This window comes from Ochotona curzoniae, unplaced genomic scaffold (genome assembly GCF_017591425.1).
Source record: "Ochotona curzoniae isolate NIBS_2020 unplaced genomic scaffold, NIBS_Ocur_1.0 contig_4792, whole genome shotgun sequence".
Taxonomy (NCBI): Eukaryota; Metazoa; Chordata; class Mammalia; order Lagomorpha; family Ochotonidae; genus Ochotona; species Ochotona curzoniae.
This window is the reverse complement of record NW_024466389.1, coordinates 13,584,713-13,596,185: the sequence shown is the minus strand read 5'-3', so window position 1 is coordinate 13,596,185 and position 11,473 is coordinate 13,584,713. Positions and strand designations below refer to the sequence as shown.

Genomic DNA, 11,473 nt, shown 5'->3' with positions numbered 1-11,473 from the left:
TGGAGGTCATGAGCAGACACAGGACACATGCACACTGGACAGTGTGGTCCCCACTGTAGGGACACAGCTGCCTGCTGACCTGCCCTTCCCATGTAATCTGTCCTTGGAGAGCGTGATATGCTTTGTTTAAACACTTTATTTAAAGGCAGAGTGGCAAAGAGAGGAAAAGACACAAACACACACAGGAAGAGACAGGGAGAGAGAGAGAGATCTTACATCCGCTAGTTCACTTCTCAAATGGCTGTAAGAGCTACAGCTCAGCCAGGCCACAGCCAGGAACCTGGAACTCCATGCAGATCTCCTACATGGCAGAAGGGCCCTAGTACTCAGGCCATCTTCCTGCTTTCCAAGCCATATTAGCAGGGACCTGGATCAGAAGTAGAACAGCTGAGACACAAAAGCATCCCTCCTATATGGGATGTTGGCATTGGAAATGGCTGTTTGGCTCACTGTACAATGCCGGCCCCCAAGTGCTGTATTCTTAGGCACTTTCAGCTACAACCAACAGATGACTCCATAGAAACGAGCCTGAATGCTAGAGGATGCCTTACTGAGCTGGAAGGAAGGGCAGCCACTGGCTGGTTAGTCCAGCTGCACAGCCCCCACTGCAGACCTGAGTTCTTCCATCTTTGTGCTCCGTGGCTTCAGTATGCTCGGGTCTCAGTGGGTCACTTCCTTCACGGTTCCAGGGACAGACGGTAGCGGGAGTCAAGCGCAGACAGTCTGTCTGGACAGTGACTGCAAAAAATATGTGAAGGGAGCAAGAAGGCGAGACCAGGAGGAAAAGGCGGCCAGGACAGCATGCGTCATGGACAAGGGGCCCCATCCCCCCAGGCACTCTCAGGGCCCCCCCTTCGAGTTGAGCAGGTGCTGGACACCTTCCTCGTCATCCCGCTGGGAACTCCTGGTGTGTCCAGCTGAGGCTTCCTGCCCTGCTCCTTGTCTCCATGCCCAGGGCACAAGCACACTCAATGCTCACACTCCTCACACCTGCAGTCCCAGGGCACGCGTGCGCACGCACACACACACACACACAGTGCAAATCCACATTACAGTACATATGACCCTCCCACCCCCATGGAGAAAAAAAATACTTCTCTCTTTGTTTTTAGATTTTTATGTTTTTTATTGGAAAAGCAGATATACAGAGAGGAGAAGAGACAGAGAGGAAAATCTTCCCTCCAACGACTCACTCCCCCAAGTGACCGCAACGGCCAGTGCTGCACTGATCTTAAGCCAGGAGCTTCTTCTGGGTCTCCCACGCGGGTGCAGGGTCCCAAGCACTTGGGCCATCCTCGACTGCTTTGCCAGGCCACAAGCAGGAAGCTAGATGGGAAGTGGAGCTGCCGGGATTAGAACCGGCGGCTATATGAGATCCCGGCACATTCAAGGAAAGGACTCTAGCCACTAGGCCACCGCGCCAAGCCCCTCACTGCTTCTTAAGGTAGCCTGTGTTTGGAGCATAACAACAGCCAGGACGTTAAACATCTCTTCAAACCTAGGAGCCCCAAAATGGAATTGCCATCACAATGTACGAGCTAAAAGTCACGTTAGGGTTTTCCAGCCCAGGCGTTATCTCCCAAATTACCGGCAGGAGGCGTGCAAGAGCCACAAATGGTCACTGCATGGGTTCTCTGGCTAAGATAAATGTCAGGGGCTCCCCCTAGGGGTGGAGAATGCACTCACCACCAGTTGCAGGGAATGCATTGCTTGGCTCCAAAGCCCTGCCGCATAGATAGAACTTGGTTCAAATTAGATCAATGGATGGTGAACGAACAGGTGAAGTGATTAACTGGTGAATAAATGGATGGATGGATGGATGGATGGATGGATGGATGGATGGATGGATGGATGGATGGATGGATGGATGGATGGATGGATGGATGAAAAGATAAATGGAGGACTAAGGGAATAAAGAGAAGTGATAATCCAAAATAAAGAAGGTAGGGGCAGGATTTTGGCACAGGGGTTAGGATGCCACTTGGGAAGCCATGTCCCATATCAGAGTGCCTGGTTTGTTTGGGTCTTGACTCCACTGCCCCTAGATCCTCTTATTGCTAATGTGCACCTGAGAGGTGCCGTTTATATAATTGGGTACCTGCCACCAAATGGGAGCCTGGGGTGGAATTCTGGGATCCTAGTTTCTGTACACTAAAGCCTTGGCTGTTTTGGATATTCAAGGAGTGAAAAGGCATATGGAAGGTCTATCTCTCTTTCAAATAAAATTTTTTTAAAAGATTTATTTTATTTTCATTACAAAGTCAGATATACAGAGAGGAGGAGAGACAGAGAGGAAGATCTTCCGTCTACTGATTCATTTCCCACATGAGCGCAACGGCCAGTGTTGCGCCGATCTGAAGCCAGGAGCCAGGAACTTCTTCCGGGTCTCCCACATGGGGGCAGGATCCCAAGGAATTAGGCCCATCCTCGACTGCTTTCCCAGGCCACAGACAGGGAGCTGGATGGAAAGCGGAGCTGCCGGGATTAGAACTAGCACCCATATGGGATCCCGGTGCGTTCAAGGCAAGGACTTTAGCTGCTAGGCCATGGCACCGGGCCCTCAAATTTTTAAAAAAAAAAAATTAGAAACAATATCTGATTCCATGGCATAGTAATCTAAGCTTCTGTTTGCAGTGCCAGCATCCTATATGGATGCCGACTCTTGTCCTGGCTGCTGCATTTTCCATCCAGCTCCCTAATAATGGCCTGGGAAACCAGAAGATGGCTCAAGTCCTTGGGCTCCTATACCCTTGTGGGAGACCCAGAAGAAGCTCCTGATTCCAGGCTTCTGATTGGCTCATCTCCGGCCATTTTGCACATTTAGGAAGTAAACCAGCAGACAGAAGATATCTCCTGCCCTTCTCTCTCTCTCTCTCTCTCTCTCTCTCTCTCCTTCTCTCTCTGTAACTTTGCCTTTCAAGCAAAAAAAAATTTTTTTTAAATTTATTTGACAAAACAAATGACAGAATAATAGCATCTGTATTTGATACTATGACCTTTGAATACACGCAAATCAGGGCTGTGCTGTGTGTAGCACAGCAGGAGGAAGCAGCAGAGGCCCAGGACATGAAGAGCCCAGTCCACCATTACCCAGTTTTGAGGAGCAGGGGTGAGAATAGACCAGAGCTCCTGACCCCAGCTGCCCTCCCAGCCTGAGCAGGCTACTGGGTGCTGTGGAGCTGTCACTGCAGCTTTCAGGTGACAAACAGGTGCCTGAGATGCTGGGCTATGGCAGCTGAACTCTGCCACACTGGGACAGAGGAGTGGGCTTTGTGTCCCTGGTTCTAAGACCCGGTCTGTGCCTGAGAGAAGCCGGGTCTAGGTCAAGTCCGTGGGAGGCTTTCTATTTGAAAGGCAGAGTGACACAGGGGAGAGAGATCTTCTATAAGGTGATTCTCTCAAATGGCCACACAGCCTAAGCTGGACCAAGCCAAAATCAAGACCCAGCAACTCCATCCAGTTCTCTCCCATGTGTAGCCTAAGTGCTTTGGAAATGAACTCTGCTAAGGAGTTCTGCATGCAAGACAGCAGTCTACCAAAAACCAAAGCCGTAAAGGCAGGGGCCGTGCCCAAGACACATTGGAGGTCATTGGGAAAATTGAGCAACAGCCAGAGAAGGGCAGACAGACCGGCGCCCAGTGTCCGAGAATGGAAGCTTATAGAGACAACACTGCATTGACTAAGGGCCCCATCAGTCGCCCTAGCTTCCTTGGAAATAGCAAGGAAGACTCAAAACTTCCCATAGTTCACAGCATGGAGGCTTAAAGAGTGACCCCAGGGGTCCAGCTGGGCCTGGGTTGCCTGGCCTAGGTCTTTGGCCTGCCAGCATGGTGGGTGCTAGTTCCATGAGCCCTGAAGGCAGGAGTCTGGCGGGGTCTAGATTGCCTGTCCTGAGTCCATGGGCCCACCTGTGCCATGGTGTGGGTTCAGTGGGACCCGGGTCAACTAGCTTGGGCCCTTGGCCCACCTAAAGAACTGTTCCTCCTCAGTGCAAAAGATGGAGTAGTGGACATTGGCCCAGATCCACACGGAGGACATGGCAGCCCATTGAGCTCTTCAGGGAACAGCTGTACCATTCCAGAAGAAGGACAGAACAAATTGGGCAACTACCCTAGCCAAACAATGACAGCAAATATCTGGGTGAATGGAGGCTCTGAGGTCAACCACGTAAGCCAAAAGACATTGAAAGAGTTCCCCCATCCTTGAATCAGCAAGAGACATTTTAGAGCTATCAAAACCACCTGGGCAGAACCCTCAGCGTATGTGCCACAATGGGATCCTGGATTGATTCACACACACACACACATTTCTCTTCACTATGCCTTTCAAATTAATAGGTGGATCTTTTTTAAGAAGAAAAAGGCCCTATTGGGGCCCTGTTCCTTTACATGAGCTATTTTTGGCTCTGCCCTTCAGTTTCTCATCTGATAAACAGGGATGTTATCTACTAAGGTTGTAACCAGCAGTAAACAAGTTAATGCCTAACACATCAGACACAGTTGGTGTTCTCTATATGCCACTGTTGTTTGCATTTGTGGAAGAAGAGGCAAGTAAAAGGTTAACATTTGGCATCGATAACTCAGCTTCCATGAGAAGCTGGGGAACCAGCTCTCAAATAAAAGAGGAAAAGCTTTGATTTGCCACATATGCCAGTGCCTGTGGAGGAAATTCACCACAGCTGATTACAAACCACCACTGGCTAACAACCAGTTCTCCACATTCCAGGCTACTTAACAGTGTGAACCAGCTGGCTCCGTCACCTCTCCACAGCAGGTGTATGCTGAAGGCAGGCAGGACCACATCTGGAACACAGGGGGCATATGTAAACTTCCCCACTGCTGGAAGTCGGTCAGCTCAACAATGTGCACGCTGTGCCCTCCTTACCCCATGTCACAGGACAGGAGGCTAGGTTTAGAGAAGCTCCGTACAGCCCAGGTCACAGCACAGCCAGCCACTTGCTCTCCTGAGTCCTGGCTCTTCTCGGCACAGCTGGACCTCCCCTACAGATGACCCTTGCCTGGGCCCCCTTTTAAAGGACCTATCTTAGCCCTGTGAAGAGGGGAGCCATGTCCCCACCTGGATTGTGTTTGATCTCAAAAGCCCCTAAGGTTGCTTGGCAGGGAGGAAGCTACTGATGGCAGGGGCTCCCACCAAGCCACAGCTGCCCACACCGCCTGAACTCAGATCTGTCCTGGCTTGTACCCGCCACACGTGGGCTTGGACACCTCCTTTTGGCAGTGGGTGAGTGGAGAGCTCTTATCTGGGAGGGTATGAGATGACGGTGTGACTCACCGAGCTGTGTAGGAGAGGGTGGAAGAGCACGCACGGGTGGGAAAAGGGCAAGAATCCCAGCCACAGGGGAGATGTTGAGCACACAGGCTGGCGTGAGGCCAGGTAAGGACTCAGGTGAGTCACACTGCCACAACGTCTCAGCCTTGGCGCAAATGCCATTCCGGCAGGGTGGGAGACTGCAGGAGGTGCCATGGCTCTCGGCCCAAGGTGTTTCCTGCAGACTTGGCGTCACTCACAAGTGAGTGCTGAGCTGCTGAGCTGGCCTTGCTTCTGCACGAGGTTTCCTGAGAGGCAGGCGAGGAGTTAATGAACAACTTAGGTGCTAAAGGACAGGATCCTGCCGTCTGAGAACTGTGCCCCTCACTCTGGGGGCATGCAGAGGGAGGGGATGCCCTCATATTCTTTGTGTCCAGGGTGGGAAACATGAGGGATGGGGGGGGGGGATTCGTGGGACTGTGGCCCCTGAGGGCACAGGAGTCTGATGAGAATGGAGAGAGGGAGAAGCAAAGATTGGAAAGTCTATCATTAGCAGCTGGGTTTGCAAGGAAGCCAAGAATAGAGGCTGCGGAGGAGGGGAAAGCTGGGCCGGGGACTGTGCAGAGCGGCCACTCCACCGCTCTCAGGCCATTCTGAAAACCTGGCCTCCATCTCTACAGCGAGAGAGAAAGGCAGCGGGGTGTGGCCGGGAGGCGGAAGATGGGAGCTCAGTCGGGGTGGGCTGCCTCTGCCCAGCTTCTCACCCTGGAACTGGCTGGCTCAAGGGCTCAGTTCACCCGACCATTCACTGAGTCTTCAGGGAGTTCCGGGTGGGAAGGCAGCACCCTCCCCCTCACTTGGTGCTGACGTACACTCTGCAGCCAGAAGATGGCGTTCCAATCCTGTCCCACTGGTTGAGTTTGGGCAAATCCCTTGCTTTCTCAGAGTCTCATTGAGCCCGGCTGGAAAATGAAATCCCTGTCATCCAGGGGTGCTGTGAGGGTTAAATGAGTGGGTGACCACGTCAGAGTGTTCAGCACCCAGCAGGTACTTTTTAATGTCACCTTATATGGGTGGGCCTGAGCAAGAGGTAGGCAGCTTCCAGGGGTCATCCCAATCACGCATGCTAGCTGACAGCCAGCCAAGACCCCAGCCAGCTATCCTTACTACGCCCTGAGAGCTCCAGATACAAGGACAAGTCCTGCCTTCCTCACCACACAACGGGGCTGACTCCCCTGTCTCCGTGGCCCCAGCAAGCCTGAGCATCTCCCAGAGTGGGAGCTGGAGAGGGGCTCCCCTCGCCTTCTGGGGAGATGGAGAAACAGCATATCCCTCCCAAAATAATTGTCCCAGCTATTTCCAGCGACTGCCTGCCCCAAGCCAGAAATGGCTAGTGATCTCGGTGCCTAGGCCCCTTCAGGACAAATGCCTGAGGCCCAGCCCTGCAGCTGGATGCCTGCCCACCTGGCTCCAGTCTGGAGTTGAATGAAGCCCAGGCCAGGCTGCTCATGGGAATTGTCCACACTGCACCCATGGTCTACTGGGGTTCCCCACGGCCTCTTCCTCCTCCTGTGGGGGAGCCCTCTGTCTCTCCTCTCGGCTCCCTGACTCAGGGCCTGTCAGTGCCCCACTCACGGTGAAAGTGTGGTACTCTCAATGACTGTGCCCCCAGATTCGCGTGCTGATGGGCTTTAACCCTGGGTCTGGTCTGGGAGAAAAAGCAGGTAACCCAAAATGGAAAACTTTCTCGATACACCTGACTTGCATTCTTCAAACATGCCAATGTCTGTCCTATGAAGATATGAGAGTTGTTTGATAAGTTCTCCCTCATTTGAATGTCACATGAGCTATACAGGCATCCCGTTTTTATGTGTCAGTTAAAAACAGAACATGTCTATACCCTAAGAGACAACGGAAGGCTGAGACATTCTTCAAGGTTTTGGGAAACTACAGAGACATGAAATGCTGTGCAGTGCCTGATCCCCAAATGGCTCCTCAATCAGGAAAATGTTGGCTATGAAGAACATTCGAAGAACATTCGGCAAAATTTGAATGTGTACCCTACAATAGGTAATAACGCTGAAATTATTTCATATATTTTGGATTTGGGGCCAGTGATCTAACTGCTGCCTGGTACACCCACACCCTGTAGCTGAGTGCCTGGTTTGAGGCACCTCGGTTTCTCATCCAGCTTCCTGCTAACGTACCAGGGAGGGGTAGATGGTGTCTTTCCTCCATATGGAAGACCTCAATGGAGTTTAGTCTCCCAACTTCAGCTATTGTGGGCACTTAAACTGTCAAATGGAAGATATCTCTCCCTCTTCTCGCTCTCTCTGCAATGTCAACTAAAATGAAAATAAACTTTTTAGAAATTTTTCAAGAACTTTGAATTTGATCGCTGTAGGAGCCATATAAAATAAAATATCCTTGATTCCTCTCAGCAGGAGGGACATGTGAAAACAATCCAGGGTAAAAAAGGGCTTTTGTCTGTGACTTAGGCACAAAGCAGTGAATATAGGTGTCTACGGAGGGATGGATATGGAAAAAAAAAAAAAAACTTAGCAATTCATGAATTAAAGCAGATATATAATGGAGATATATAATGGGAGTTCATTATCATATACGTTTTCCGTAAGTTTGAAAATCTTTCAGAATAAGTGATGGAGACGGACTTTAGCCCCCCACCCCTTGCCCAATACAGTCAATTTTCAAAGGGGAATTTTGTTTACTCACTGAAACCCCAAGTACTGGGTACCCCCTGTGAGCCAGAGAGGTGGGGGGCTCTAAAGGAAGTGCTGAAATTTGCTCCTCAAGGGTCCTCAGATTCCAGCCAGAGCATGGTAGATGCCAACATGGGGCTGTTTTGCTTTTTGAGAGGGAGAATGATCTGCTAATTCATTCCTCAAATGCCTGCAACAGCCAAAGCCAGGAGCCAGGAACTCAATCCAGATGCTTCACGCGGTTGGCCAGATCTCAATGACTTGAGTCATTCCCACGCCTTCCAGGGTCTGTATTAGCAGGAAGCTGGAATCAGAAGCCAGAGTCAGGCATCAAACCCCAGGCACTCCAGCATGGGAGTTCAGTTTGGTCTCTGAACTGCTAGGCCAAACGCCCACCTGACCACATGTGATTGCTGGATGCAGGAGGGAGAGACAAAAGGGAAGAAAGCCTTATGCCATCACGCCCATGGATGTGTCAGCCACAGAACAGCCCTGGAGACTTGATACCTGTTTGCTGACCCAGGGAGATAGGAAAAGAAATTGATGCTGACCACAGCCGGCAGGAATTATGTTTGAGCAAGCATAGAACTTTCTGGCTCTTGGCATAATTAAACCCGAGGAAAACAGCAAGGAACTCTGGACAGCAGCCACCCCAGCCTCATTTCAAAAATAGAGCCCATCTGTCCCAGCAGGCTTAAAGCAAATCTGGCCCTAAGGCAGGGGCCTGGCCCCAGTGACACGGAGGCCCCTCCCAGCTCCAGGATTCCATGATTCTATGACATGGCCAGCAGTCTGTAGTGGCGGCATGAGGGAAGCCCCAGTGGAGAGCAAGAGGAGGGCTGAGTCATCTACCTCCTAAGACAGAGTGAGAACGGAGAGGGCCCGTGTGGCAGAAGGGGCCAGCTAGAAAGGGCAGTAGGGGAGGGGTCCCATGGGCTCAGCCCTCAGCCTGTTTTTCAAGAGGCAGAGATGGGGTGGGGTTGGACCAGGGAGGGAAGAGGCCCGGATCTGGACATTCCATCAGCTTCAGACCCAAAGGACAAGGGCAGCTGAGAAATCAGGGCTGGGAGGGGGCAGGCAGCTGTTTTCTGAGTGGGATGGGCTCCAGTCCTGCTCTGGTGGGTCAGGCAGTTGTGGAGAACCAATGGGGAAGAGTTGGCAGTAGTCTGGGAGGGAAGTCAGAACCTTGTTTTGGGCAGACTGGAGGGGATGGTGGGAAGGGAACCAAGTGAGAGGAACTAAGAGGGGACCAGAGGGACTGCCCAACCCTGGGCAGAGTTCCTGGTTGGGCCCAAACAGGCTGGGAATGAAAGGTAGAGTTACATGGACCAGGCACTTATTTGGCCTAGGGAGGACTTAACCTCTAGAAGTGTCCACCTAGGAGCCAGAAAATGTAGGATTCCCATACTCCCTCCTCCTGGGGGATGAGTCAAAGGGGATTGAGGCCAAATAACTTGAAGCATTCTGGTCCTGTGGTCCAGGGCCCCAGGCCCATGAGCAGCCCCGCTACACTGCCTTCCCCACACTTCTCTGGGCTTCCTAAAGTCATGGTCAGCATGGTTACCCAGCACCCATCTCCATCAGCCTTCTCCCCACCAAGGTTCCCATGCCGGTATGCCAGGAACTCACCCCCAGCAGACTGTGAGAGAGGTCAAGGTCACCCCCGACAACACAGCATTGTCTGTCAGGGGCCACCAGACACACCCAAGACAGGAGCCCAGCCCCAGGATTGACCAGTTGAGTCATCATAGGCAAGTCACGACATGTCTCTAAGCCTCCATTTCCCCATCCGCCACCCAGGAACAAGACAGTCGTAACCACCCCTCTATCTGGGCTGGGCCCTCCATGAGTAAGTCCCTGCGAGAGTGCCGTGAGGGGCTGAGCACACAGAGGGCTCCCCAGCACCCTGCTGCCACTGAGACACACTTTGCTAGCAGGAGGGTGCATTGTACAGCTGGTTAGTCCCTTGAGATTCCTGAAAGCCGATCTCAGCCTGGAATCTCACCATCAGAAATTCACTCCTTCGTCTCTGTGGTCTCCTGGAACCCCCGAGCTTCACAAGTGAATGGCAATTTCAGAATGTGCTTAGAGGAGAAGATGCTGCCCGCTTCTTCTGCATCATCTGAGGGGCTCAGCTTTCTCCCGAGCTCTTCCCCTGCTCGTTGTGTTTTGAGATTCTCTGGGTCCCTGGAGGAAGATGGCAAGAGGGAGCAGGGCTGGATCTCTAGGGGCAGAGGGATACTTTGTGCAGATTTAGCCTGGATAGAGGTGGCCAGGAGCCCTGGTCAGCTGACCCAACTCTCTTTTCCCAGTCCACACAACTCGCCCTGACCTGTTGAGCTTGATCTGTGCAGCTGGGAAGATGTCTAGACGCCAGGTGAGCCGCCCCAACACTCACAGCTGCTTGAACCACCCCAACAGCACGTCCTTTGCAGCCCCAGCTCCAAGCTGGATCCTGAGCTCCAACCTGAATGGGACCAATTACCTCAAGCGCCCACGCACCCCAAGTGGCTCCGAATTCAGCAGCTGCAGTAGCTACTCGGATCGTTCCTTCCACCCTAGCTCCCCTAGACTCCAACTGCAGAAGATCTGCATGGGCCAGCCCTACAACTCTAAGTGCGTGGAGACTAGTCCCCTGGCCAATTACCCCAATGTGACCAAAAAGCCCACCTATCACAGCAATCCCAACTGCCTGCTCTGCACAGATGGTCCCTCAGGTCCCTCCAGCCCCACGTTCCTGGACCAGCTCATCAAAGGCATCAACTACCTGGACCGCTCCACCAACTCCTACAACAGCAGCCCCAAGTCTCTGAGCCTGCCCAGGCTTGCCGCCAACTACCTGGAACGCGCCGCCAATTCTCTTTACCTGGACCACCTGGAACACTCTCCACCACGCAGTTACTCCACCCCCAATGCCAGTGCACCCTGCCCCGACACCAGTGCCCCCAGCACCTGTATAATGTCATCCCCCAGAGGTGCCAGCATCCCGCAGTGCCTGGGTGAGCCCAGCAGCGTGACTTGTCAGCGCCAACCTCCTTCCCGGAGCCTCAACCCTTTGCTCCCCCAGAGGTCAGGTATAAAGCTGCCCGAGCTCCCTTTGTTTGGCAATGGGCTCTTTTCCTTAAGCAGATTACCCAAGGTCTGGGAAGCAATCCGCTCAGGCTGGAGTGCCCCCGAGCCCATCCCCAAACCCTCTAGCTGGTGGTGATCCAGACTCCCGCCATGAGATGGACATGTGTCCAACCTGCCAGTTATGGAAAATAAATCGTGGCAAAAATGCTCCTTCCAAGGCTCTGTTTGGGGTGGGAATGGCCACTTGGACTGGAGGTTACAAACTCAAGGGGATCGGTGCACAGCAAAGTCCAAGTCATGTGTATGCCCTGGGCTGGTTGGCAGCAGGGAGGTGAGGAGCCTGTGAGCAGGGAGGACCGGCTCACACCCAGCTCTCAGTGGTGGTGTTGCCTTTAAAAGTCAGTGTCTAATTT

The 11,473-nt window shown here is 52.6% G+C and overlaps 1 protein-coding gene across 1 annotated transcript; it reads left to right on the top strand.

Moving 5' to 3' along the window:
• Positions 1–8,755: 8,755 nt before the first annotated feature.
• Positions 8,756–11,264, top strand: LOC121161397. Its single transcript, XM_040987728.1, has 2 exons — positions 8,756–8,853; positions 10,301–11,264. Exon 2 carries the CDS (start codon positions 10,351–10,353, stop codon positions 11,194–11,196), a length of 846 nt encoding a protein of 281 aa, XP_040843662.1. The 5' UTR covers positions 8,756–8,853; positions 10,301–10,350; the 3' UTR covers positions 11,197–11,264.
• Positions 11,265–11,473: the final 209 nt, after the last annotated feature.